A 27,815-nucleotide genomic window follows, 5' to 3' on the forward strand; every position below is an offset into this window, starting at 1 on the left:
CGCCTTCTTATCCATTTCAGGACAGATTGCAATTTGCCCACCTCTTTCCAGCTCTCTCGCCACCCTTTTATCAAATTCCTCTGAGAAATGACATTTATCCTCCCAGATAGACTATACCCAAAAGAGGTTGCTCACCACCAGTCGAAGTTCGTCTTCTACCTTACGCATCCGTCCGACCGGAACTCATCCCCACTGCCGTCCGAGCGTTGATAGAAAGTGGAGACAATGCACTTCTCTTAGGGCCGTTGACTGAATGGGAACATATCTCCATCCTGCAGAGGAACGTGGAACAAATCATAGTGGCGGAATTTGGTGAGTTCTTCATATCTATGTGACATGTTTCTAGCAAAGCTCATTTGGTTAGATCCTCCAGTGCCGAACGTACTTCTGCGAAATGCACATGTGAACATACATCTCTATAGACCTGTGAACATCAGTGAGAATCTCGCTGCAGAATTGGATGGCGAGTGACTTCATGTCTGGTCTCTTCTCATTGTTGATTATGCAGATGATAGCGATCAAGAATCAGTCTCCGCAGCTACGATCATAGATCTTCCTGCTCAGTCTCTTGAAGGTTTATGGGAAAAGTAAGTTTAGATGTATTTCGTAAATTGGTCAGCTGAGTAAAAGTTTGATCTATCCCCCTCCACTCAAATCGACGCTGCTCAATATGGTTCGAACATCTATGGTTCTAGGGGATCTCGGTGTGAATCCCAACATTGTCGCTTTAAACCGGTATGCAATGTCATGAGCCGATATTCATGGGCTGATATTCAGTTTAGTTCTCTTACACGGTCCACCCGGGACGGGTAAAACGTCGTTATGTCGAGCATTGGCTCAAAAGCTGTCCATTCGGTTGTCAGATACGTAAGTTGTCAATTCTCCTCTTCTTCTAGCTCCATACGCTTCCGAACCGCGTTGACCAGCTGATTTGTCAGATACGCACATGGCAAGTTAGTGGAGATAAATTCTCATTCTTTATTCTCCAAATGGTTCTCCGAATCCGGTAAATTGGTTCAGAAACTATTCTCAAGTGTTATGGAGATGGTCGAGAGGGAAGATTGTTTCGTCGTTGTGCTCATAGGTGAGTGATTTCCAATCTTTCTCAATAGTGAGCACATGGATTGACATGCAGATGAAGTGGAATCACTCACAATCGCACGAGATTCATTTTCTGGCGCCAGTGAACCTGGCGATGCTCTAAGAGTGAGGTCTTCATTGTTCAGATTACACGTACCTCAACTTACACAATAGGTTGTAAATGCGCTGTTAACCCAGCTGGACAAGCTCCGGTCCAAGACGAATGTTTTGGTTCTGACCACGTCAAATTTATCACATACCATCGGTAAATCCCCTTTGTAACTGACGATGAGAGCTGAGTTTCAGATAAGGCATTCATAGATCGTGCCGATATAAAAGAATACGTTCCTCCTCCTATCCCAGAAGCCATTTACTGGATTTTACGGACGACCTTGGTAGAGCTCATGAACCGTGGATTGGTTCAGCAGTTGGATCTGCCACTTTGGAATTTGATAGCTATGTCGAAGGTCAGAGCTCAGAAGGGGGAGGCGAAGGAGGGACAGAAAGTAGGGATTGATTTAGCCAGAGTGGCTCAGGAGTGTCATGTGAGTTTATACTCCCTCCTCGCAACCTTTTCACCAGTCTTGAGAACTCCAGTCCAATGCCTTCTTATCTCATCACGGTACTGAACCCCGGGAATGCCGCGAAAGTAAAGTGCGTCTACATGATGTATTTGATGAGTCTTTGGTGGGGGTGTTAAAAATGAGTCATCAATGCTTACTCAACAGTCTCATGGTCTATCAGGTCGTTTTCTCCGCCGTATCCCAGCTCTGGCACTCGCCATTCATTTCCGCGGTCGAACTCGTCCCCGATCCTGCGAAAGATGGGTCGAGGCTTTTTTCAAAGTGATAGAAAATGAAGTGTCAGATAGAAGAAAGATCGCACGGGAAGAAGTGTCGACCATTGATTCAAAGAATATTCCAATCAATCTTTCTCCATCAATAATGTCTTCTGGGCAACCTTAAGAAGACGTCAAATCTTTAATGAAAAGTAATAGAGAATGGTACATATATTGGTGTGTGGTAATCTATCATGGGGTGATCAAGTGGTTGATGTCAGGAGTTGAAAGAGGATGTCTCACTGTACGAGTACAACATGGCAACCATCATGCATAGCATTCTGCATCATAGATACCGGTCTCTACAACTATACTTGACGTCACTTATCTGCATGGATAGATGAGCTCTCATTGGTAGATGAGCAAAAAGATTATAGTGAGGCACAGGGACATTCACACCCCGCGACGGGACATGTAGAATGTGGTGGTTCTCCATCTAAATCACCTTCGAACCAAGGGATTATATGTCCCGCGTGACCTGCAACTCAGCTTAAGATTCATAGTACTTATGTTATCTCAGTGTCACTCGAGTCCTAGGCATGATGGTCTCCTTCCAATGATAGCATGTTGCAGCGAAAGTTAATCTTGTCTGGTTGAACCTCCACTTATAGCAGGGGGAGAAAAGTAAGAGAGAGGGGGGACGAAGAAAGTAGGAGAGTGATGTAATGAAGAAGAGAGGAAAAGAGTGAAGAGTGAAGTGGGAAAGCAGTAAATCGAATTCAAGAAACTCACCACCATGTCGACAAGTTTGACAACACACATAAGCATCCTCCAAAGTGTCCGGAGGTCCATCTTCATCTTCCATATGAGGTTCGACATGTTTGAGACCTACCCATGAGCTTTTTTCTTTATTTCATACCAAGTCAACCTCGAATCACTGATCCGGACGGTCCTACAAAATCAATGTGGGTGAGCAAGTGACATGACGGGTTTCATGGTGATTATTGAAGGAAGAGCAATGAAGAAGATGGGGACCATAAAGTATACATGGTACACGACAGAGAATGGACAGAACTGGATAAATGGCAAGGATCAACTCACATATGCAACATCTTGGAAGTGGAGAGTTACATAATTGACATACTGTCGTCTGTCAAGTCAACATCTGTCAAGATTCTGTATCAGGTAATAAGTGACAAGAATGTATATATGAGTAGCAATTGAGGTATAACAGGAAGGGACAATACTTTCGTTAAGAAGCTTGGAGACAAAAGGGATTTTGAGTAAAAGAGGAGGAAAAAGGTTACTGAACTGACACGTTGATTAGGCCATATGATAGGATTATTCAAAGAAGTTTTTTTCTTCACTTGTTCTTCTGCTTGTCTCGATAAGAAATTATTACATCTGTCTGGTCAGGTAATCCATATGATAAACAAAGAGAGACAGGTTGGTAACTCGCTTTCGAGCCCAAAAGCTGAACTCTCCCATAAACGCGCGCGGAGTGAGGAACGTAGGGAGACATTTGTACTTCACACAGGGGATATATTGGGTGGTAAAAAAAGATGAGAAGGCGCTGTCCAGCGTTCGAGACAGATGGCAATTTGGCAAATATGACATTCGACAGCAACTATCATACACTGTGGGGATCACTAAAGAAGAGAGACGAAACTAGGGAATGAGTAGCACAAGGAAAGAAACAAGAAATCCAGAACAAAGCCGAAAAAACAAAACTCACATTGGGCAAACCCTCTTATCAAATTTGATCTCTTCCCCAAGTCTCCCCATTTCAATCTGCCTACCCACATCAAACCCACATCTCTTATCGTACATTTTCCATCTATCTAATAAGTCTCTATAAGCCTCTTGCCATCTTTCCAACGCTTTCCTCTCCCCTCGACTGAGTCGAGAAGGGGGGAAGAAAGCAGAGAGGATGGAAACGGTTTGTAAATCCCCTGTACGATCGAGGTAAGCTTGTAAGAGAGGTATTGCGGGTGGTGTGAAACCGGTCAAAACTAGACCATGAAGGGAACAGTGGAGTAAACAACGGGAATAACGATCTTTGAAGAATGCGGAGAGCTGTTCATTAGTGTTTTCCCGCTTGTATTCTCTTCACCATACCAATCAAGACGATACCAGAGATATGTCGGTGAGGCTTAACCAATGAAAAGTGCCCTAAGGTGACAAGAACGAAAGGGTTCTGGAAAGTCTACATGAGAATCACCGAAAGAGGTTTGTCAGATATTTGTTATGACCTGAAAGATGATGATCTTGTATAAAGGGGGAAGACAGCTCACTTCTCGATCGGATAGATTGTTAATAGCGATAGACACCCTATCCAACAACGGAATAGCCTCTTCTTTCAATACACTATCCCACCCATCTCCTCCAATTCGAGATAGTATGACTCGGACATATGGATCATCCGTTTTTGTAACCATGGTCTGCCAATGTTCTTGCCAAAATTCGGACCCTCTTTCAGCACGAGATTGAGAGATGAAACCTGCCATCGTGGATCCCATCAGTCGGTGTTTCTCGTCTGGTCGTGAGCGTTGTACCTCATGAAGCCAAGTTAACCATGAAAGCACTGAGGCGGAACCCTGAGGTAATCGTTTCTGAGGATGTGAAGGCTGGTCTCATGAGAGGTGAACAGAGGGGGATTTCGTGTGTAGTTCAGAGTGGGCATGAGAGTGGTCCAGACAGATGAGATCAGGACTTTGGAGACTCACTTGGCGAATTCAGCAAGATACTCATTGCTTTACTTTCTTCTCCTGCAAAGTACGCCCAACAAGCAGCTTTGGTCCTTTGAGAATCCTCTACCAGCCTGATTATCAGTACTCCCCTCGCCGCGGTTACTATCATCACAAATTTCCAGAGCACAGATTTCCGCCTTCACCACCTCCCAGATGCCTTTCATCTTCTGACTCATCACTACTAAGATGGAACATGGAGTCGATGATGGTGAGAGATCGTCATGGTCCCGAAAAGAATTGAATCCCCAATTCGTCTCCCATATTGTGATAGGAAGGGCGAGGCACTCACCTGTTCACCTCCGCCATAGCACTATTCCTATCCTCCCCACAAACCATCATCATCAACCTCCTCTGTGGTCCTCTCTCAGTATTCACCCCACCTCCAAGTCCCGTCCATCTTCCCTTTCCCCCTAACCCACCCAGACCATTCTGCTGTCTTTGCGCCAGTACGCTGACCACCGCAGCGGTATAATCCGCCGATACCTCGCTCGCCACCCTCTCTCTGGGAATCCGTTCCGTCGTATGTGTCGGGACGGAAGTTTGTCGTACGCCTTGGTGGTTGGCAAGACTAGACCAAGCTGCTGAGGTCTGTCGATGTGGTCGAGGTTCGTTCTGTAGCGTAGCTTGCGTTCTGATCGATGACGGTGAGGAAGGAGATTGTTCAGGACCGGACCAAATGGAGGAAATACCGTGGTATGTCAGATTGTAAGCTCTATGTGTTGAGGTGGAGGGTGGCATGATTTGGAGTAAGTCTGGTATTCAGCTCAGCGAGTGAAAGAAAATAGAGGGAGAGGACTGACGATTTACAAATTCCCAGATGCCCGATAATCGGTCTTTACCAGGATGTTGTATGGCAATGGCGCCATTTAAGAGAAGCTCGTGGTCAGCTGTTCCATTCCTGTCCTGTGGCTTCCAACTGGATCGTTTCAGGAAGTGACAGAATGTCTATAAATGCACTGAATCGACTGCGTACGTCCTTTGATGCTCGTGTAGTATTACTAAGTAAAAGAACAACGAACTCACATCTTGAAGCCCGTACCCCTGTGCCGCTCGTCTTCTCATAGTCCACATCACATCCCCTTTTAGCACTTTCCTCAAGCCATCATACCCTCCCAGAATTTCCTCATGTCTTCCCACGACCTCCCCGCCTACACTCCCACCTCCAAATGTAAGCTCCCGAGGACTAGCAGGCTGAGTGGATCTTAGCAAACTCGACCGACCTGGACTAGAAGCCCTCGAAGCGGATCGGTCAGCCGCTTCGGCCAGAAGACGAGCCACTCCCTCTGGCGCCAACTGAAATCGGTTTGAACGTTTGTAGTCTTCGAAGTCTGCTGATTCCTCTGAATCTCTTCTCGCTGGAGAGGTTTCTGGTTCTTCTTCAGGTTGGTCAGGGTTGGAATGTGGATCGACCACTCTTAATGTCTTTCGGGTGGTAAGACCCAAAGCTCCTTGAGCACTTGATGATATCTGTCTCATAAGTATTGAGGACATGGACTTGCGGAATGTGTTATGTAGGGTGTGGGGATTATGGACTCACTATGGGTGTCCCTCCGACAGGTCCGATACCAAGAGTACCTTCCTTCAATACGTAGAGTACGTCTGTAGGCGTTGTATCTTCATATGTAAATGCGAAAGAATTCAGATTTCCTTTAGGAGGTATGACTGATCCATCAGTTAATGCATTTCCTCCCAAAGACCGACAGACAGAGGGAAAGAAACGAGACTCACTTTGCCTCGTACTGCCCAGAGTTACCCATTCCTTCGTCCCACGTCCATTCTCAGTCTTTCCACTAACAACGTCCCACAGACTCACCCCACCTTGTCTCGTTCCTACCGCCAAACCCCTGCTGGTCCATTCCAAAGCCTGAACATTCTGTCCCACCTCGAGACTCATCATTTCCACACCTGCTTTTCTACTATCCCACAACCTTACCAGACTACTTCCTTGAAGATTTTCGAAACTGGCGAAAATCCTTGGTGAATGGGGATCTGGACAGAGTCCATAAACGGTTCTAGTCAACCAAGTAGGACTTCCCGATCCTTGATTCTGGGTTGAAGGAGAACGAAGGTCATGTAGACGTATCCTACTATTGGTACTGGTGAGAAGATGATTGATGGTATCTGGTTGGAAAGCTACAGAGATTATAAGTTCATTCTTACAAAACTGTAGGACTGATCTTGGTTCTTTGGACGTTCCTTCACGAGGAGTGGGATGTTGTCCTTCTAAACGATCAGCAGGACGTGTCCATGATGTCTCCGAGGGGAGGGAAGAGATAGAAGTTGAGATGTCCCATATATGAAGGGAATCATCTGATCGATGTCTTTCATATCCCACTGCGAGATAGTTGGGGTCGATCTTGGAGAATGCTAAAGCTGTGACGGATCGGGAATAATGGGCCGGGAGGGTTCCCACGGCAGAAGGAAGAGAAGACGAAGGGTTCATGGGTTGGGATAATGTCGAAGGAGTGAGGTTGAGTAGGAGTGTACGACCGGTGGTGAGACCGCAAGCTATGAGAGTGCGTTGATGTGGAAAAGGTGCCCAACCCATTGCCTTAAAATCAGCTAGATATCAGAGGTTGGAAGCGTAAGAAAGAAACTTACTCGAACCTGACCAACATCTGGTTGCAGTGCGATGAGGGTCATTTTACCCGTCTGAAAGTCAGTATTGAAGCTATGAAGAAGAGAGGAATGACATTTGGACGCCATTGATACATGGACACATCGCCAGACGAAGAGGGAGCGACTTGCCCTCCGACGACGAAGCGAGCTGGTGTGGATGGAAAAGGATCTGTTAGGGCTATCCGACGAGTCTCCACCATGATGATAGATAGCCCTCTGGAGGCTCTGGGTGAGATGCGGAGTGCAGGCTAGAGGGGGTTGGAAGAGGAGGAGAGTAGAGTAGGGTACAGTAGAGTTGATGGATGAGGTGCCCCGGAATCGAATCCAGGCACCACCAAAATGTTGAGAACTTCTACATACTGTACGCCATAAGATTTTATGTGAGTACTCGTACTGTACGTCTTCTGGGTTTGAGCGTTTTGGTGAGAGTACATCATGAGGATCTCTGCCTTGATGTACGACGTCAGGAGTTTAACTTAGTGTTGATAGGTTAAAATCGAACGATCATGGTCAACACGGTTTCCTCTGGCAAGCTGGCCCCTCCAAACGGAATCCAATCGTCTGTCTTTCCATGATATGAACAGAGATCATGCCAGTATGTGCATAGATGAACGTTGATCGTTGACCCACAGAGCCGTTCGTTGGAAGCTGATACTCTTTGCCATTCTCATGGCCGTTGTGCCCATCGGGACATATTTCTCCTCACTACGCTTTGTTTTCGGTGGTGGGTCATCCTTCTTCATTCCAGTGATATTTGTCAAACCTAACCACTTCCACACGCTTCATACTCTCCGGGCACTGGCTGATCCTCAGGTGCGACCACACCCTCTGCCATCGCTGCCATCGTAGCCGCCAATATGGTCCTGGTGGGATATGTTATTGTAGCCTTCCGTGAAGAAGCTCACTCACCCCACCCTCCCATACCTCTAGAGAAGAAGTCACGTTGAGGGCATGTCCTTTGGGGTTGTGATTGTTGGATGCATCTATCCATTCACTTGTACCCTCCTTTCTCCATTGTGCACTAGCCCGTCAACGGATCCGTCTTTGTCGTTGATGGGCGTAGGTGGGTTGCAGTCGTACTCGCACTTCCAGAAGCACAGTGCACGATATTATGTATCACTTGTGACCCGACTGCTACTCTAATTGTAGAGTATGTTGTATGACATCCTGCACGAGATACTTCTGTCGGTGTTATGTAATTGCTGGAAAAGGGTGAGAGGTATACCGGTGACACCTCGTTGCAAGTGGATCTGTCGCATAGGGGGAAAAGTGTGCGACAGCTCACTTTTCACACACTTTTCCCCCTATGTGATGAAAATTTTCACACATGTGTGAAAAGTGTGTGACATGTACCTTTTCACACACTTTTCCACATGTGTGAAAAGTGTGCCACGTCATTTTAGTCACGGTATCATTCTTATCACCGAAGCATGATTTCGGATCCGGTACATTGGGATGCATTCCATTATTTCACACCTTCTTTGTTCGGTCTGTATCTATAGCACTTTATAAATCTGTATCTACTCACTGTTATAATATGTCTCCACCATCTTATGATACCCCATCACATAATTCCCGCCACAGTGCAAGAGCATCATCTTCAAACCCACCCCGTCGCACTCCCCATACACCCGCAGTGTCCGGATCATCCGGATCATCTTCTTTTCAATTCAACTACACCCGTGAGCTCAACATTCTTGGGTCCACAGTTAGCTGAATGTATCATTAGCTGTCTCCCAATTCAGCCCATCGCCAGCAGGGACATCAGGAACTTCAGGCAATCTGGGACCGTCTGCACCCTTCCGCCCTCCTACCAGCACCCTTGGAACACCCATCAGCTTAGACAACACTGGAAGTAAGTATCTCATATCAAGTCCCACTTCAGGTATGTTAGCTGATTAGGGTCAGAACGAAATCCACTTCAAGCAATTCAGGCTCAGATTTCGGCTTTGAGAGACGAAATGGTGGGAATGATCCAAGGTCTAGAGAAGAGGGTATCAAATCTGGAAGATGAGAATGAATCCACGTCTACCTCTCTGTCAGATCTCAGAGTTGACCTCCGATCATCAAGATTAAGTACCGAACAAGTGGTGGAAATGCTCACAAACGACTTACGGGAACTAGAAGATATAGTTGAAAGCAAGGCAGACAAAGAGAGGGATATATCGGCGAAGTCCCCTGCTGAGGTATATGGAAAGTCTCGATGGCGAGCCATTATGGTGAGTGTTCGTTGGTATGAACCCTTATTGGCATCCATCGTTTGGTTATGCTTATGTCCAGGCTGTGGTCAGAAAATCAATCCACTTCCTTTTCGATTCTGATCATAAGACAATTCTCCCCGATTATCCATCCAATCCCGGCAACTGGCCCTGTTTCACCAATGAAGACGGGTCCTCAGGGGCACAGTGTCTTCGTTTTGATTGGAATGAACACATCACCCATCCTCGAAATGTCAGAGGGATAGAGGGAGTTGTGACTTTTCTGATGGCGGATAGGGGGGCGTGGCCTGTGACTGCCCAAGAAGCCGATACAGCAGGATCTCCACCTGCAGAAGCCTTCCGAGACGCAGCTCGGAATTACTTCAAGAATCTGAAGCGTGCCAGGCCCAAGACGGAAGGAAGTGGTGTTGGAGTAGAAGAGGAGAAACTGGACAAATTTGAGGGTAGTGATGATGGGCAAGAGAATAATGGACAGGAATGGGGACTGGATGCTGACAGTAACTCACTGGCATTGCTGGCACATCTAGAGACTCAAGGGTGGGGAGATCCTGACAGTCAGTTTGATGGGTTCGAAGGGGGTGTTGACATGGGATTTCATTTGTCCAATATGGATCAACAGCCGAGTCGAGAAACCAGTATTGGAGATCGATCAGCTACTACCACTTCATCTGCAACCTCACTCACTACCCCATCCTGTTCCCAGTCACCAAGTCAAGTATCCACACAGGCTGCTCATAAGTCTAAGGCGTGGAGAGCTCGTAGAGTTACTGTAGGTTATTCCGTGTCATTACGGCTAAGCTGAGATTAGCTTGCTTCCGTCATCAAGAATCGGAGGCCTCATTCTTCCCAATATTCTGGTGCCAGGTGGGAGATATTGGATGAGATCCATTCACAGATGGCGGAAGAAGGTGCCGGTCTGGCTAGAGTATTTGTTCAAGAAGTGTGGATGTCTGATATGGTACGTCACCTGATTTTCCATGAGTCGTTTGGCTCACAGGCCCAGGCAAAGAATGCTTTGATTTCAATTCTCACCCATCCCATCGCTCCTAGTGTTATTGTTACGGGGTAACAACGAATCGAGAGGACTCTATCGAGTTCGACGGATTAGGACAGAGGAAAGCGGGAGTTGGAGGCAGTGCTGCAGTAGGTAGGGACGGGTTTTCCCCTTTCGAGATTTTCCCCACTGGGTTTGCTCAAAGCGGTTTTTCACCTGTCCGAGTATGTACATGGACGCTTGCAGTAGGACTGAGAAGAGGAGACGGATACCGGTAGACAGTATATAGTACAATCAGCAAAGTACCAACTTTGCTGATTCTTCAATATCATTCTTTGGCTACATCGATTGCAGAGGAGACACGATCCATTAGCACCAGAGCCCCTAGATTTCCACGAGACCTCCATCGAGTTCGACCCAACCTGCGACCTAGTCGTCGTGTTTCCAGTACCGTTACAAGTTGAAGAATCAGCCTTACGCACCTTGGGTCGAATCGGAGAGTACTGTATGCTCACCAGAGGGAAAGCGCGGAAAATGATACCAGAAAAAGAGGAGTTGGAACAAGGGCTGGTCCCAGAGGAAGAAATACCAACAAGTTCTTCGAGAAGTACCATTTCACATGATCTCACTTCTACTACCACTACCCCAGATCCGCTAAATGAATTATCGCAGCAGTTGTCACAATTGTTAGCCATTATGACGATGCAACAAAAAGAACAAAATGCATTAAGGGAAGAACTGGCTACGATGAAAGCTGACCGACAGAACCAACAGATACTCACATCGAAAGGGGCAAGTTTGATCGAAGTCGAAGAAAACAAGCCGTGTTTGGAGCCAAAACTTACCAACAACGAACGAACAGGAAGAACCAGGTGTGCGGATCCACCTACCTTCAGTGGAGAACGAGGAGAATTGGACAACTTCCTTGCAGCATGTCACATGAACTTCGAATTCAAAGGGGCAGAGTACGCCACCGATCGCAGAAAGATCCTGTTCATGTACGGGTATCTTCGAGGCACCCCTCAAATGCTTATAACCCCGGCCATAACCAATCCAAGTATATGGAATTCGACCGAATGGCTAGAGAGCTACGACAAATTCATCCAGCATTTACGAACTCAATTTGGAGACAGTAACATGGCAGGTACGGCTATGAGGAAATTGCAGGAGTTAAGACAGACGGATACGGCCGCCGAGTATTTTGCCAACTTTGAACTTTGGTCCACACACCTTGGAAAGGTACCAGATGCAATGAAAATCGCCTCAGCCATACAGGGCCTGAAGGAAGAGCTACTGAAGGTGGTAGTGGTAAATAACACCGACCCTCGAACCAAATCGGACTGGATCTATTTCAAACAGCATGTGATAGGGACTGAGGAGAACCAACGGATGGCTGAAACGATGATTGCAGCGAATCGATGGGCTGCTAGACGCAAACATGAGACGACCTGGCTTCCCCCTCGATCGAATTCGATGCGATTGGATACTAGTTTGCCCAACCCGGTAGAGCGCCACTCACAATCGACTGGTAGAGGACCCTTGCCCGGTGGAAAACCAGGGATGATGAATTATGGTCTACCAAATGACCCTCCGGTCACTTGGACAGAGGACGGAGGACGTCTCAGCGAGAACGAAATGACTTGGAGGAGGGAGAACCGACGTTGTCTCAAATGTAGAAGTCCAGAACATTACGCCAACAACTGTCCAAATGGAGGAAATACGAGAAACAACATTAGGGGATCCCCAAACCCGCATAGCTCACCGATTCCTAGTGGATCGAACTCGATCCCAACTGGATCCAAAGGGCCATTAGTTCGAGGAATGGCGGTGACCTTTGAAGAAGAGGGAAACGACTACCTGGCCTAAGTGATGCGACCACTTGCGGCCAGGATCTGCCCGGATCGCAGAGAATTCAAATACCAATAGATCTCAGTAATGACTCGGCCATAATATATATAAAAATACAAACAAAGAAAGATACCCTACAGATTGGAATGTTAATCGATACCGGGGCTACAGGAAGGTATGTGCAGCCGGCCTGTCCATTATACCATCTATTCCCAAAGAAACAATATCAGGTACCACGAAAAATTAGGTTCCTGGATGGAACTACCGCGACCTTAGTGACCGAATATGTAGAAGCAGAATTAGATCTAGGAAAAGGACTCAGGATTGCAACTCGACTGGATGTTATGGCATACGAAGGACCAGAAGTACTAGTAGGACTAGATTTCTTGAGACAGTTTAGGGCAAGGATCGATTGTGGAAAGGGACTGATCGAATTCGACGGAATTGAACGAGATACTGGTTGGAAATACCCAAGATTAGAAGAAGGATTAATAAGAGGAGCAACACTGGAGAAAGGGGAAGACGAAATGAGTGAGGAGGAACTACGACAAATCATACCGACACAATGGCACCAGTACCTCGAATTATTCAAGGTAGAAAGAGCAAGAAGACTACCACCAAGAAGAGAATGTGACCACGAAATCGAATTAGTATCAGGGGCTGAACTGAAACCAGGACCAATCTACCAACTGGACGAGCATGGGGATGCTTTCCTGAAGCAGTGGATCAATGATGGACTGACTAGTGGACATCTGCGAAGAAGTAAATCGCCCTATGGGTCCCCAGTATTCCTGGTCCCCAAGAAAGGAGTCATTCCCTATCGAGTAGTTACAGATTACCGGGCACTTAACAAGGTAACCATCAAGGATTCGTACCCAATGCCACTTATCTCGACCTTACTCGATCGACTTCAATTGGGAAAGGTGTTTACCAAACTCGACCTGAAAGGGGCCTATCAGTTAGTTCGAATAAAAGAAGGAGATGAACATAAAGCTGCTCTACGAACACGATACGGTAGTTTTGAAAGCACTGTTCTACGGGATGGATTATGCAACGCACCAGCCACCTTTCAAAACTTCCTGCAGGATATGTTCCACGACCTGTTAGATGAAGGAGTGGTAGTTTACATAGACGACATCACGGTATACTCAGACACGATCGAAAACCATCAGATAATTGTCCAAAAGGTATTGGACCGATTACTTGAAAACGACTTGGTTGTTAGCCCGAGGAAGTGTGAATGGAGTTGCGACGAAGTGAAGTTTCTGGGGTATGTAATCGGACACGAACGGATCGAAATGGATCAAGACAAGGTGAAAGCCATTCTAGAATGGGGAGAACCAATGACAGTCCGAGATACTCAGGTTTTTCTAGGATTTGCCAATTTCTATCGACGGTTCATCAAAGGATTCTCACATATTGTGGGTCCTCTTACCCGTCTGACCAGGAAGGATCAGGCTTGGAATTGGACAGAGGAATGTCAAAAAGCTTTTGAAAATTTGAAGAAAACTTTCACGACAGCACCGGTACTTCGACATTTCGATAGAACCCGACCAACCTGGATCGAAACCGATGGATCTGACTGTGCGATAGGTGCAATAGCGTCCCAAAGGTTCCCTCATCCATCGATAAAAGGGACCACGGAACTTCATCCGGTTGCGTATTGGTCTCGAGCAATGACACCCTGCGAATTAAACTACACAGTGGGAGAGAAGGAACTACTAGCCATTGTGGACTGCTTGGTAGCATGGAGACCTTACTTAGCGAACAGTAGTGATGTCATAAAAGTCATTACGGATCACAAGAACCTGGAGTACTTCCAAAGTAAGCGACAACTGAATCGAAGACAAATGAGGTGGCTGGAAATCTTAGGAGACTTCAACATAGAGATCACTTATCGACCAGGTAGCAAAAATGGGGGAGCAGATGCTTTAACAAGACGAGGGGATTATCACCCGGGAAAAGGAAGTAGTAAGGACCCAGATCTAAACAAAGGAAACTGGCTACAATTACTACCCACATACGAGAAACATGGATCGAATTCGATAGACTCAGAAACCCGACACATAGTAAGAGGAGCAATCCGAGAAGACTCATTATTTGGACTCATCAAAAACGGACTCAAAGACTCAGAAGACATAGCAAACATACGACGACTAGGACTGCAATTGACACAGACACATAGCACACAGGACACACAGAAGACACAGATTAGCAACGAGGCACCGGTGGTATCATGGACTCAAAGCGGATTGCTCTTGTACAAGAATAGAGTAGTCATACCAGAGGGACAAGCAAGGTTAGAAGTAATGAAAGCAAGACACGATTCGATACTAGTAGGTCATCCAGGAAGAGACAAAACTATCACCATGGTCAAAGAGGACTATTACTGGCCACATTTGGACGAATATATTGCCAAATACGTAAAAGGATGCGAGATCTGTAACCGACATAAGACTCATCGACATCAGCCGTATGGACATCTAGTCTCTTTACCAGTACCCACACTCCCCTGGACAGATATCTCTATGGATATGGTGGGACCCCTACCAAAATCGACCGAGTTCGACGCGATACTAGTGATAGTCGATCGACTAACCAAGATGGCTAGATTCATTCCATGTACAACTGGACTAACAGCGAACAAAGTGGCCGACATCTACATCAAGGAGATCTTTTCAAAACATGGAGTACCTCGAACAATTGTATCAGATAGGGGAACTCAGTTTACAGCGGAAATTTGGAAGGAAATATGTCAGTTCTTGGGAATAAAGAACTTATATTCGACTGCGTATCACCCTCAAACAGATGGACAGACTGAGCGAGTAAATCAACAGATGGAAATCCTGCTTGGAATGTATGTAAACTACAACATGGACAATTGGGATCAACTTCTACCAATTGCTGAGTTCGCTTATAACTGTTCGCCACATAGTAGCCACGGTCTGTGTCCTTTTGAAGCTTGTTACGGCTATGTGCCACACTACGACATCCATTCGCACGATATTCGATCAAAGTCAAACAAGTTGGAGAAGAAATGGAGAGATATGGGAGAGTTGCATGCGACTGTTCAAGAACAGGTCAGGATGGCAAATGAAATTAGTGCAGAGTACTACAACAGGAGACACAAGAGCATACCAGAAGAATTCAGAAAGGGAGAACAGGTACTACTAAGTACAAAGTATCTTACGACGGAACGACCCAGTCGAAAACTAGAAGCAAAATACATTGGCCCATTCAAGATCATAAGGAAAGTTGGAAAAAATGCTTTCGAATTAGATCTACCTCCAGCAATGAAGGTGCACAATGTCTTCAATGTCACGCTGTTGGAACCATATCCCAAGGATATGATACCAGGTCGACAGATACCACCCCCACCGCCTGTAGTAATTAACGGCCAGGATGAATTCCATGTGGAAGCAATCGTGGACAGCAGAATTCGACGAGGAAAGGAAGAATTCAAGGTAAAATGGTTAGGATACACAGGAAATGCGGCCTATGACTGGGAACCACGAGAAAATGTGGAAGAGTTGGCCGTTTTTGGTGAATTTTTGGAAAAGAGGAAGAGGGACCCCAGAAGAAAGTGAGAATTCGATCAAGATCAACAAAACTGGGTCAGAAATAAATGCATACACAGGAAATATAGCTACAAATAGAGAGATATAAACACACTAAAAGTTGGAGGTGGTAGAATTGGCTCGGGGACGACGGGCCGAAGCGGGAATACGAATGACATTGCGAGGGAGAGGAGTATGGGGAGAAGAGGAGGGACCAGCGATTGGCTGAGAGGAACTCAATCCTGTAGGATCACCAGTAGAAGTAAGATGATCCAGAGTTTCATCGGCGGAAGGAGGAGCATAGTTGGCGGAAATAAGATGAAGGGATTTGTAAAGATCCAGATGTTGAGAGGGGAGAGGAAGGAGAAGGGAGGTAAAGAGATGGATGTAACCCGAAAGTTGGGTCAGACAGGCGGGTTGATCATGGGCAGGAAGGGATCGATAGCGGACCGAAGCCGCACAAAGCTCGTGCTCCAGGACAAAAGTAACCTTGGAAGTGACCGTTCTTGCTCCCACAACAATACCCTATACATCAACATCGACCAAGTTCGAAGGAAATAGACAGGTACCTCACGGAATTTGGACTCAGGGTTGTTGGTCTTCACCGAACATTTTGAAGTACCCTTAGCAGAGCATTCACCACACACACCACCGACTGAATTGCATCAACATTGAACGAGTCGCAGCAAGAACTTACGAGGGCCAATACAACCAACACGAAAGTCTTCACCACCATCGAGACGACGTTGACAATCGGTACAGAGCTCACCCTCTAGCCGAACAACAGCACCATTTTTGTTGCGGAGGCGCCAACCTTGGGCCAAACGATCGAGCTAATGATTAGAATCGATAAAACTTGAAAGAATTCGAGACTTACAGCGTTCTTAAACCACTTTACAGTGGGCTTGATGGCGTTGGTTTCGCGGAAACGGTCCAGAGCTTCGTTCTTCAACGCGAGACGAACAGAGGGGAAGGTCATGCTGGCCCAAAGGGTAGCTAACAAGTCAGAAGCGAACAGAACTCGGTGGAATTCTCACCGATTTCGGAGTCTTTTCGATCCTCGAGCAACTTAACCAGTTCCTGGTTGACGGTAACCTTGCGAGGGGCGTGAAAGATGTCACCAAGTTCTTCGGGAACCTCCACAAGTTCGTCGGAAGCCTCAGAAGGAGGACCAGTGGGTTGCTTACCGGGAGAATTTTCATTTTCGACGACGGTAGGGTGTTCGGAGTCGACGGATTTGGCGGGAGATAGGTTCTCACCAGTGGCAGATGGCCCAGCACCCCCTTCGAAGTCGAAATATTGCTCGATGACATGGTCATCAAGGAGCGATTGTGCTTCGCGAGAAGGACCGGATTGATACTTCTCCTTAATGGTGTCGAGAGCTCGTCGAGACGCATCAACCAATGGGGGTTGAGAGGAAGCGGCTTCAGACGTAATTCTCATTCTTTTCGTTTGACGCATGAGAAGTTCGGGGTCGACGTCAGGTAGGATTGCCTGGGTGGAAGCTCGAGTTTGACGGGAGGAGGTGGAAGGAGACAACTAATCTCGTCAGCCAGTGAGAGATAGGAGGATATACATCGAATTCGAAGGGAATTGCTTACAGTACGCTTAGACATGCTCACAGACAGGTCAGAGTTGGAAGGATCTCTAAGATATGAGTAAGATATGGATGGATGATGATAGATAAGTAAAAAGAACGACGAACAAGAGGTAAAGAGAGAATGAAGAGGAAAGAAGAGAAAGAAGACGGGGAGGTAACTTGGTCAGTAATTTCTCGATCACATTGGAGGTCCGTGCGGGTGACGCGTTTTCATGGCAACCGTCACACTAGCGTGGGTATGATGTCAGGGCGCACCAAAGGTGTCTAAGAACAATCCATGTGCATCACCTGGTTACAGGGTTCAGGATCCTCGGCGAGGATCCTTGAGACAGGGGGGGAAACTTGTTACGGGGTAACAACGAATCGAGAGGACTCTATCGAGTTCGACGGATTAGGACAGAGGAAAGCGGGAGTTGGAGGCAGTGCTGCAGTAGGTAGGGACGGGTTTTCCCCTTTCGAGATTTTCCCCACTGGGTTTGCTCAAAGCGGTTTTTCACCTGTCCGAGTATGTACATGGACGCTTGCAGTAGGACTGAGAAGAGGAGACGGATACCTGTAGACAGTATATAGTACAATCAGCAAAGTACCAACTTTGCTGATTCTTCAATATCATTCTTTGGCTACATCGATTGCAGAGGAGACACGATCCATTAGCACCAGAGCCCCTAGATTTCCACGAGACCTCCATCGAGTTCGACCCAACCTGCGACCTAGTCGTCGTGTTTCCAGTACCGTTACAGTTATGCCCCCTTCGTTACATACCTCAGCTCGTGTTGGTCAGTCTACCTCGGCGACTTCAAAGAACGAGAAGCCAGGCTGGCCGTCAACAAAAAGTCCAGACAGATACATTCAGAGATGGCAGCTTAGTGATCCATTCTACTCTTTGGTCAAACACAGTCGGCAATTAGATATCGTACCAACAGATCGACCTATGTCTTTTGCCGAAGTCAGAAGTCTACCATGGTATGTGTCCCATCCAAAATGTGACAGACTGGGATTTCCCTCTCAGTCAAACTCAAGTGTGGGAGTGAAGCGAACCCGAGAGCAGACCGAAGATGATGAGGATGTTGAGCATGAAGTGGATGGGTTGGACAATGGTCCTGGTCGGCCACAAGGGAGATCTCGTTCTCCCTCAAAACGAGTAACACCCCTGCCAACACTGCATGAAGAATGAGAACTGGGACATTCATGTAAGATTGTGAGAATATGTTGTTGGAATATGATAATAGGAGATAAACTCATCGTTGTAGAGCATTAGACAGTCATTTTACAAGTATTTCATAGGGTCATGTCATGTCATTCATCTGAACGTTAGCGAAATCTACGATTCACCTGAGGTATGGGGCGGCACACATACCTTCATCGAACTGATCCAAACCCATACTATCTTCCACATGCTCCTGAGTTTCAGCGAAATTCGATCCAATCACTTACCCTATTGTAGCTCATGATGACAAGCCTTGATCCATGTATGGTCCCAACTTCCTTTACAGCTACCGGTGCCAACAGAGAAGAGACTGAGATGACTGTAGGAGGGATGGCTTCATCGGGGAGATGGGTAAGTTGTTGTGCAAGCATGACAGATCTGTGTGACAATCAGCATCTGAATCAATAACTGAGATACTCACCTAAATGACCAAGGTAGGATTTCTTCGTCTGCTGGTTGTAAAAACCGTACTGCCGCAACCGTTATCACTGTGTCAGCCAGCGAGCCAAATGTATCAGGGAGACAGAGTTGCAGGATCATCTCCACCCTACATGCAGCCATTCCCAATGCCCTGTCGGTAGGATGTACCGCTAAGGCCCATCTATCTCGATTTGACCGTGTGTATGACTTAGAGACAAACCTGACCTTTCAGCTCCACTATGAATGACAAGATTCTCACCTGAAACCATTGAAGCGAACATAAGGATACTCTTTGTGACCAGCTTGGACCAACACTGAGCCCTCCTCGTAAATTGCTGCATATGATCTTATCCGCTGACCAGGAAGGGCTAAGCGAAGATACGACAAGATACCAGGATAAAGCTGCAAAGGGTGTGTTCGTATGTTGATTGTGGACCGATTTCCCAATGGCAGTTCAATTCCTTGCCCAACTTCATCCATTTCGTTCAATAATACAGTACCCTGAATTCGGGTACGTTGCAGTCGGCATTTGAGATCTTCAATGTAACTGGCTTCGGTTTCGGATATATCTGGAGCTGGGTTCTCGAGCACACCCCACAAAAGCTGAGACTTTGTCCAGAAACGAGCCGCGGTTCCAACCATTTGGATGTGATCTCCCCGGAAATAATGAATCTTGGCCAGCGCACCGTTGTTCCTCTCGTACGACCAGGTTGCATAGCTCCCCACAGGACCGTACATTCGAATGAATTGTGAATAATGCATGGCAATGTGCCAGTTTATTGTCATATTCATTCCGTGTAGTAGAAAGCGTTTGCACACCGATGACAACAGATCTTGAGCTTCCTCAGCCGCATCAATGGTGATGCTCTTTGCTAGAAGGACTCGTAATGACGCCGAGAAGTCCACAACAGCCCTGTAGATCTCGAGCCGATTGTGTGTAGAGGACGGCGCGATCTGATCATTTGTGTCGGACCGGAGAGCCAACCACAAGGCACAAGGCAGGGCCGCTCGAACTCGAGACCATTCATCGGCTTTGACGTTGTTCGCATCTCTTCCTGACGTGACCATGGAGACAACCCCATTGACCAATCGACCTACATGTGAAGGCCAGGTGATTCCGGTAAGAGCCTTCTCAAAAAGTTGATATCGATCGGGCCCGTCGTCACCTTCGTCTAAAACCCCGGATCGTAAAATCCATAGCACCAAGGCATGTGTCATGCCTGTCATTAAGGGAGTCCATCTGACAAATAGGGAGACTCACCCAGTGCCGCTCCGTGCATAGTATCAGGCGGGGAGAAATCAGAGTGTTTAAACCCAGACAATTTGACCGCCTCAGACCACTTCACACCATGATCTTTCTCCAGGACTTTCTGTTGTGCAACTGTTGCAGTCCGATGAGCCGATGCAGCGCCGACAAGAGTGTCTGCGTTCATATGCGGCAGATCTGTCTTATGAGCACAAACCTAATGAAGAGGAAGACTCACTCCTCCATTCGTAGGCCAACGGATCTTGTAGATCCCTGTTTCGAATTCGACAATGACAACACGGCCAATGAGAGTTGTGACTCTTGACCCCTGCTAACTTCCTTGAGGCTGGCATGTCGCTGACATTGAACATCACTTGGAGGTAAACAGGAGCGGGGTGAGATCGACCAGCTATAAAGGCCAGGATGCCAGTCTCAAGAGTCTTGAAGTCCCTGATCAGAGGAGCGATCAGATTGTTGAAGCCGGTTTGTGTAGGTATCTTCGGTCCAGGGATTACCATCGCAAGAATTGTCCATCTCTTACGAAGAAAAATGTGTCTGGGCAGGTTCAAGATAGACACGTATATCGCACCAATAGAACAATTCTTAATGTCATGCACACCAAACCTGATTTCAGCATCATGAACGCAGTTGAGAACTCACCAGTCAACATTTATCGATGCCAACAGACCAAACTCCATGGACACTAGTCTTTGCGGCGGGCCGTGACGAAAATCCTCCATCACCGGACCGTTGTCTGTGTCAAAGTATTCACGGACAACATTGCAATCACGCGAGCGCCACGCTGCCCCATCCATGATATTGGTGAGTACTCGATAACGGTCTACAGGAACTGATGTTGGTATTGGTGCGTTAATCCCAATGTCATCTTCGTGATTGTCCATACGCCACAGCTGGATGTCTCGAACAAAATTGGGGTCTCGAAAGAAAGTCTGTAGTACAGCCGATGGTGGAGAAAAAAACATTGATTTAAGCGGGTAACGTTTTCTTCCTTTGGTAAAGTATATACGGCTGGTACACCGTTCATCAGGGCGTAGGATGTCAATGGCATGACCTTCGTCGTGATCATATGTTGAAAGCTCCGCATTACCAAACAGCACACAGCATTTTTCGTTTTCGCAGACTGCATATCTGTGTAAAAGGCTGTCGGGAGAAACGCCAATACGAGAGAGAGCTTCTTTTGGGTCTGCTGTAGGGGGCTGAGCCAATTCATGTGCCGGAGCCATACTTGCCATCATGAAATTGGAAGATGCCAAACCGATGCTCACCTGGTCAACGGTGGCACCTCCAACAGAAGCTACGGCCGCTTGAGTCCACGCTATCCGTTCTGGGGTTGAGTGGTCGTGATGCACAAAGCGATGAACAAAGGGGGGTAAATTGGGAAGGATAGCCAGGGCTCTAGGAGAAGGGCGGATGTGGTGAGGAATGGTGTCAAATAAGTGATTGGAGGGTTCGATATCTTCGAGATAATGTGGGTCGTCCGATAAGTCATTGACTTCCCCGCCCGTGATATCTGCCCCAGCATCAGACGGATGTCTCCCTTCCGACTCTGTCATAGAGACCATGTCGGTATCCGTAACTTCTGACTCATTGCCGCTGGTTGATCGTCCTTCGCTTGTATCGTCATTCACCTCGTCACCCAAATCCTCCCAGTTGAACATTGGATCGTCTTCGTCCTGATCGATGTCATACCCCTCAATACCCATCCCTGGCTCCTCCGGCCCCATCGGATCCAGTTGCTCCTGATTTCCTGGCACATCATCTGCACGGTTGTAGCCGACTGGTTGAGGAGGGAGGGTTGTTTGGAGTCGATGCAGGTCTTCTTCTTGGTGATTCTTGATAGTCCTACTGTCTTGGATTGTGAATCCCCGTGGTGCGCGTCGACACTCTGAACATCTGCAAGCTCTCTGGGCGGCCGGCATATTGTTAGTGAAGCAATGATGGATGTATAGTATAGAGTTAACAATGATGTATAAAGCAAGGACTACTTTGGCTACAAAGGTGTATTGTATCACGTGTAATGCTGTGGCGGCTGTGACACGCGACCAACGCGTCAAAGTGGCACCTGCCTACAAATTTTCCCTCACTTTTCCCCCTGGGGAAAAGTGATCTGGGCTTTTCGCACACTTTTCCCCCTATGCGACAGATCCACTCGCCACGAAGTGCCGGTGAAAGCGCCGGGTGAACCGGGACATTACGGGACCTGAAAGATGAGGTCTTGTTGGTGCATCGCTCATGGTTCAATTGGTGTTATCTCCCTACATTGATCCTCGTCTTATCCACTTTCAACCTAACACGTTCGTCAATCAAATTCACGCCCACAGCTATACGCATATCACAAGGGCGGTAGTCGTTCTGGCTTGATAGTGTTGACTGTCCCATCTCCCGCGCTTGACCCCTTTCCAGGACCCCACTCCCCTTTGCTCCGTCCAACACTGGCTTGACAGGATCCATTTCGGCTCTACTCCTACATATCTCGTTATCAAATGACTAGATAGCATAGTATAATTGGGTCAATAACAGTCTACAGAAGACTCAGTAGGTCACTCCACCATGCCATCGTCTAAAACATCAATCGACAAGCGCGACGTTTATTACCGCAAAGGCAAATCACTAGGTTATCGCGCTAGGTCGGCGTGGAAGTTGTTACACTTGGACGAAGAGTTTGACCTCTTTCGGGGAGTGAACACTGCTGTAGATCTATGTGCTGCTCCAGGATCCTGGAGTCAAGTCCTAGGTCAAAAGCTCAGGTCCGTAACATTGAATCACCTTCTTCCTCTTCTCCCAACTCTATTACTTTTCGTGATCTCGACAAACTCTTCCAGATGTGTCTTCAAATAGCAAAGATAACCACCAGACCGGGTACTGAGTCGGGAAAGAAGGTCGTCTGTATAGATTTACAACCTATGGTGAGTGATATCTTCTTCGAACTTGACGATAGACTGATCGTCAGGCTCCATTGCCAAATATAACCCTTCTTCAAACAGACATCACTCTTCCCTCAACCATCCCCTTAGTTATACGCGCTCTGGGGGGACGTCAAGCAGATCTTGTTGTTTGTGATGGCGCGCCAGACGGTACGTCACTGACACGTTGTGAAACATGGCTGATCATTAGTCACAGGTGTTCACGATCTTGATGCTTACCTTCATAGTCAGCTTCTCTTAGCTGTGAGTTGATCGTCTCAGTTCCGGGGTCAACGAATGACACACTAGGCATTGACACTTTCCCTTACTCTTCTGGCACCTCATTCTACCCTCATCTTCAAGATCTTTCTTTCCCCACTCGATCCACAAGGAGCCATGCTGCGTTCTCAACTCCAGCCCTTTTTCCCCGGTTCTCCCACCGATCAATTCTACGACGAGTTCGATGACCAATCCACCGTAGCAGAAGACCTGATTCCTATGGAGAACGTCGCATCACAAACTATCGACGACAAGCCTGGCGAACCGTCCTCTCCAAAGGCAGGCTTTGACCTTCTAGGCCGTCGAGGTGGAGTTTGGGTCCGCAAACCTCGGAGCAGCAGAAAAGGTTCAGGAGGTACGTTTCGTGAGCTCTCAAAATCACACCTGCTGACTACGCAGAGGCTTTCTTGGTTTGCAGAAACTTTGACCGATCCCGAGTCCCCTTGCCAGCGACTTTCTCCGAAGAAGCGCTGGACAGCCTTGCGCAGCAACAAGGAGGTACATTGACTTTGGAATCCTTGTCCTCACTCGGAGGGCCGCAGCGGACGTCAAAAGAGTGGGAACTGATCAAAGCATATGTAGGGAGCGGTAATCTTGAGTGTGTCATCATTCTTCTTTTGGGGGAACATCACTAACAGGCAGTTGCATGTTCGGGAATCCGACTCTGTTGACACCCTTGACTTTTACAATGACCCCAGAAATCCCCGTGTTCAATGGTGTTATCTCCATTTCTTCGCCACCCTCCGTTCATATACGTTTACCGAACTCGGGACATCCCCCACCTCCTCGTCTTCACCTCCCTGATCCCAGTCCTGCACGCCGAGCCATCGGCTTACCTTCGCCCACTTCTCGACAATCATCCCTCGACTCCTTGTCTCCCACAACGGCCTCTCCATCTCCTCTCACCTCGTTTCATCAACGACCATGGGATCGTTCCTGCTCTCCTCTACCATCGCCTGGGATCTCCTACTCTGGCCCATCCGAGGGAATGCTCGCCGTCCCCCCGCCCATTCCCGAAAGTTCACTGGCTGAAGAGGATCCAAGAGACGCTGGTGTTTGGGCAGACGGAGCGGTCTCACCTTCTCTCAGTACCAACAGCAAAACGGACTCATTCTTTTCCAAAGCGAAGGTCGAACCCTTGCCCGAACCTCCAAAACCACTCGCTTCTATTGTATTAGGCAAGGGCTTGCCCGGTCAGGTACAAGAACGACATCGTGCTGTTAGTTCACCAGCTCCGGTGCAACTTCATCCTCCTGTTCCTTTCCCCGGCTCGACTTCCATCCCTAATGATGTTAATTCGATCGCAGCTAATAACTCTTCGTTACAACCAATTTCTCGACACGTCTCAACTCCACTTGAGCCCCCGTATTTCCACTCGAGAAGGTTCACAGGAACGTCCATCCCATCTGAGAGACTTGCCACCCTTCCTTCTGAACCTAGTGTCTCCCCTTCAGCCCGTCATACACCTTTACAAACCCACACTAGACGTGGTTCACATTTCGAAAGAGAACATGCCGAAGCGGAGCTTGATGTCACCCTATCCTCTGGTCAAATCCTCACTCCATCTTTCACCTCCCCTACCTCTCCGTCCAATCATCACGACACATCTTCCTTGTCTTCTCCTCCATATTTCGATGTCACATTGAAGAGCTTGACAAATCAGACTCAAGGAATTTGGAGATTAGAATCTCCCCTTGGACAAGGAGCCTTCTCCACCGTCTGGTCGGCGACCCGTCTTCCTACGGACGAGCACAAAATTGGAACGGTAGCTATTAAAATGATGGACAAACGACTCTGTCTTTCTAACGCTCGAACACGTATTGCTTTCCTTCGCGAGGTGGAAGTACTGCGTCACATCTCTCATCCTAATATTGTCGGATATCTGGATTCATTCTCTACCAAAACCCATCATTGTCTGGTGCTTGAAAGAATGGGTGGAGGGGAGCTGTTTGATCTGGTCAGTGATGAGACAAAGAGGATGAGGATGATGTTACCTGGTCCTAAGGGTGATAATGGAGAAGAGGGTGATGATGGGGATGGGTTTCTGAAAAGAGTGTTTGGGGAAATTTGTAAAGGTGTGGGGTGGTTGCATGAGGTCGGGGTTGTACACCGGGATCTGAAGTTGGAGAGTGAGTCATTTACACATTTTCTCTGGACCTGTCTGTTCTCCCTCTCGTCTCATCATCATCTTCTGGCTCATCTGGGGCGGCCCTCGTCTCAATCCTGGTCCAATATGATATCGTCGAGGAAACACGATTGCTGGTTCGTGACAGAAACGCTTTTTTGCTTCATCTTAGTCGTGCATACGTTTACATTAATTGATCAAATACTTACACCCAGACATTCTCCTCACTGTCAACCCTCTTCTTCTTCCTCCAACAATTACCAACTCCATCCCTCTCCATCTCCTCCCTCGTCCACTTATCAAAATCACCGATTTCGGTCTCGCGCGATTCATCGATCCCACCTCTCCTCTCCTCGAAACACGTTGCGGATCCGAATCTTTCGCAGCACCAGAAATCATCATGGGAAGACCGTACGACGGTCGTCTTACTGATGCTTGGGCTCTAGGTGTTATCCTCTTCGCGCTGATGACGGGAGAATTACCATTCGATCCTCCTCCTTCGTCAGGCCAAGAAGGTCGTTGGGGTGAAAGAGAAGAACGTAAGAGACGTATGATGAGGATCGCAAAAGCTGAATATACCTTACCCCGGAATGTTAGCGTAGGTTCGAAGAGAGTCATCGAGAGGTTATTAGTAAGAGATCCCGGGAAGAGAAGTTGGGTGAAAGATATATGGCAAGAAGAATGGATGAGTGTTGGAGATGGGAATGGTGGAATTGAGTCTCAATGGCAGGAGGGAGACGAAGGGGGGGATAGGGAAGGAGGTTTGGTTGATGGTTTGACTGGAAGAGATGGGTTTATGGGAAGAGGAGCAAGGAAGGTTATGGAAGGGTTTTTGGTTGATGGGGATGGGATTGACGAGGTAGCAAGATCAGAGGAGTCATAGGTCTCAGTGACATGCAGATTACAGGATACCGTCGAAATCATTCTTGTGTTCTGGCTGGGTGCAGTAAGACATCAATGAGGAGGTCAAGAGTGCAGCAGAAGGTGTCAGGTTGCAATTACAGGCGCATCCCTTCCTGTAGAAATAAGCAGTTCATTCGTGTTCACAAGTCAGTATCACAGTGCGGTGCAACAGGATCAAGATGCTAGCACACATTCATTGCGGGATGTTTGTATACATTGGGAGGAGGAGGACACTGTGTACATACTGTTTGCATGAAAACTCATGAGTACTGTACAGGTCTTCATCAGGTGTCATTGTATGACAGCTTACTCAGACTGCTTCACCACTTGTTCCACCACTTGTTCCAGTTCCGACGGTTGCGATACTGTTACGGTCACCGCGAGACATTATGGGTCCTCGCAACGATTGTCTTGTTGCATCTTGCAGGCGAGTGAGAACACTATTGCGAACTTTTCCGTGTCCATCAGAACCCGAGCGGAATGTTCCTTCAGTGGGGTCGACGAGTTCGTCACGGTTCTTCGTGTCCTCTTTTGTGACACTCATACTGTGTTCATTCCCAGCGCCAAGGGTAGTGGTATGTTCTCCAGACGGAAATTGAAAAGTATCGAAGCTCTCGTGTGGGTGGAAATTAACATGCGGAGAGCCTTCTTCATCACTCCCAAGGATTATGGGAGAATTCTGACTGTTTGTTTGACTTATGTCTAGCACTTGCTCAGTGTCTTGGGTGCGTAGGCTTTGACTTTGTACAGAAGATTCGTTTGCAGTGAGGGTTGCAGCATCAATCTTCATAGAAGAGCCACCAGTAGTCCCCTCCTCCTTTGGGTCCAAGATTGAAGTGATGGAGCCACGGGGTGAAGCAAGACCCTTGAGAAAAGGTGGAAGAAAAGAACTACCACTGTCTTTTCTTGTAGCTCCCCCTCTGTTGCCCTGAGAGGGGATGGCAACACCTAGGCCGTCCAAACCAGCATCTGATCCACGTGGTGTATTTCTCCCCGAGCGAGGAAGAAATTTGAGGGCCTTTGACATGAATCTGGGACTTGGAGATGGGGGCGGAGGGGAGGTTTCTTGCTTGGCGGGTAATCGGGGAAACTCGCCGATATGATCGTCAGGTTTAATACTCATGTTGAAAGTAGTGAGGGGTTATTGAAGTTGATAAGACTGGTTAGCCCAAATCAGAATGTTTCCTCATATATGGAGCCTCAATCCCTAGAGGAAATTCACACTGCCTCACCGATGAGGTAAGAATTTGCTCCGCTCGTCAATGG

General features: G+C 47.5%; 10 protein-coding genes across 10 annotated transcripts; 6 read left to right on the forward strand and 4 right to left on the reverse strand.

Annotated features, from left to right (window-relative positions):
- Positions 1 to 140: 140 nt before the first annotated feature.
- On the forward strand, positions 141 to 2,045 carry TREMEDRAFT_25267 (uncharacterized protein; the record flags this gene model as incomplete). The annotated part of the gene is made up of 10 exons (XM_007000549.1): positions 141 to 312; positions 365 to 467; positions 516 to 587; positions 631 to 735; positions 778 to 867; positions 939 to 1,084; positions 1,136 to 1,206; positions 1,255 to 1,345; positions 1,381 to 1,625; positions 1,809 to 2,045. Coding segments are annotated over 10 exons (1,332 nt in total), but the record flags the coding sequence as incomplete, so codon positions are not given.
- Positions 2,046 to 2,164: 119 nt separating this feature from the next.
- TREMEDRAFT_73051 (uncharacterized protein) lies at positions 2,165 to 7,427 on the reverse strand (the record flags this gene model as incomplete). Its single annotated transcript, XM_007002141.1, has 15 exons — positions 2,165 to 2,396; positions 2,651 to 2,746; positions 2,960 to 3,008; positions 3,175 to 3,262; positions 3,594 to 3,934; positions 4,153 to 4,394; positions 4,585 to 4,679; positions 4,898 to 5,360; positions 5,409 to 5,484; positions 5,632 to 6,075; positions 6,146 to 6,270; positions 6,337 to 6,391; positions 6,422 to 7,159; positions 7,210 to 7,260; positions 7,302 to 7,427. 15 exons carry the CDS (start codon positions 7,425 to 7,427, stop codon positions 2,290 to 2,292), a joined length of 3,096 nt encoding a protein of 1,031 aa, XP_007002203.1. The 3' UTR covers positions 2,165 to 2,289.
- A 306-nt stretch (positions 7,428 to 7,733) lies between these two features.
- On the forward strand, positions 7,734 to 8,220 carry TREMEDRAFT_42323 (uncharacterized protein; the record flags this gene model as incomplete). Its single annotated transcript, XM_007000956.1, has 3 exons — positions 7,734 to 7,786; positions 7,860 to 7,951; positions 8,041 to 8,220. 3 exons carry the CDS (start codon positions 7,734 to 7,736, stop codon positions 8,172 to 8,174), a joined length of 279 nt encoding a protein of 92 aa, XP_007001018.1. The 3' UTR covers positions 8,175 to 8,220.
- Positions 8,221 to 8,764: 544 nt separating this feature from the next.
- Positions 8,765 to 12,306, forward strand: TREMEDRAFT_59507 (uncharacterized protein; the record flags this gene model as incomplete). Its single annotated transcript, XM_007001629.1, has 8 exons — positions 8,765 to 8,909; positions 8,957 to 9,082; positions 9,154 to 9,446; positions 9,508 to 10,215; positions 10,255 to 10,404; positions 10,530 to 10,664; positions 10,795 to 11,497; positions 11,747 to 12,306. 8 exons carry the CDS (start codon positions 8,765 to 8,767, stop codon positions 12,304 to 12,306), a joined length of 2,820 nt encoding a protein of 939 aa, XP_007001691.1.
- A 1,832-nt stretch (positions 12,307 to 14,138) lies between these two features.
- On the forward strand, positions 14,139 to 15,875 carry TREMEDRAFT_26121 (uncharacterized protein; the record flags this gene model as incomplete). The annotated part of the gene is made up of 1 exon (XM_007000661.1): positions 14,139 to 15,875. One exon carries the CDS (start codon positions 14,139 to 14,141, stop codon positions 15,873 to 15,875), a length of 1,737 nt encoding a protein of 578 aa, XP_007000723.1.
- Positions 15,876 to 16,266: 391 nt separating this feature from the next.
- Positions 16,267 to 17,461, reverse strand: TREMEDRAFT_59509 (uncharacterized protein; the record flags this gene model as incomplete). Its single annotated transcript, XM_007001630.1, has 5 exons — positions 16,267 to 16,370; positions 16,543 to 16,678; positions 16,723 to 16,841; positions 16,883 to 17,384; positions 17,447 to 17,461. The coding sequence occupies 5 exons, from the start codon at positions 17,459 to 17,461 to the stop codon at positions 16,267 to 16,269; spliced, it is 876 nt and encodes a 291-aa protein (XP_007001692.1).
- A 491-nt stretch (positions 17,462 to 17,952) lies between these two features.
- On the forward strand, positions 17,953 to 18,619 carry TREMEDRAFT_59510 (uncharacterized protein; the record flags this gene model as incomplete). The annotated part of the gene is made up of 3 exons (XM_007001631.1): positions 17,953 to 18,007; positions 18,100 to 18,221; positions 18,299 to 18,619. 3 exons carry the CDS (start codon positions 17,953 to 17,955, stop codon positions 18,617 to 18,619), a joined length of 498 nt encoding a protein of 165 aa, XP_007001693.1.
- Positions 18,620 to 18,741: 122 nt separating this feature from the next.
- TREMEDRAFT_59511 (uncharacterized protein) lies at positions 18,742 to 22,258 on the reverse strand (the record flags this gene model as incomplete). Its single annotated transcript, XM_007001632.1, has 8 exons — positions 18,742 to 18,749; positions 18,803 to 18,845; positions 18,880 to 19,030; positions 19,074 to 19,292; positions 19,332 to 20,292; positions 20,334 to 20,516; positions 20,557 to 20,942; positions 20,979 to 22,258. The coding sequence occupies 8 exons, from the start codon at positions 22,256 to 22,258 to the stop codon at positions 18,742 to 18,744; spliced, it is 3,231 nt and encodes a 1,076-aa protein (XP_007001694.1).
- A 631-nt stretch (positions 22,259 to 22,889) lies between these two features.
- Positions 22,890 to 26,529, forward strand: TREMEDRAFT_59512 (uncharacterized protein; the record flags this gene model as incomplete). The annotated part of the gene is made up of 8 exons (XM_007001633.1): positions 22,890 to 23,086; positions 23,194 to 23,245; positions 23,290 to 23,413; positions 23,454 to 23,506; positions 23,552 to 23,876; positions 23,921 to 24,119; positions 24,164 to 25,650; positions 25,862 to 26,529. The coding sequence occupies 8 exons, from the start codon at positions 22,890 to 22,892 to the stop codon at positions 26,527 to 26,529; spliced, it is 3,105 nt and encodes a 1,034-aa protein (XP_007001695.1).
- A 330-nt stretch (positions 26,530 to 26,859) lies between these two features.
- TREMEDRAFT_59513 (uncharacterized protein) lies at positions 26,860 to 27,672 on the reverse strand (the record flags this gene model as incomplete). The annotated part of the gene is made up of 1 exon (XM_007001634.1): positions 26,860 to 27,672. The coding sequence occupies one exon, from the start codon at positions 27,670 to 27,672 to the stop codon at positions 26,860 to 26,862; it is 813 nt and encodes a 270-aa protein (XP_007001696.1).
- Between the last annotated feature and the right edge of the window lie 143 nt (positions 27,673 to 27,815).

Source organism: Tremella mesenterica, assembly GCF_000271645.1.
Source record: "Tremella mesenterica DSM 1558 unplaced genomic scaffold TREMEscaffold_1, whole genome shotgun sequence".
Lineage (NCBI taxonomy): Eukaryota > Fungi > Basidiomycota > Tremellomycetes > Tremellales > Tremellaceae > Tremella > Tremella mesenterica.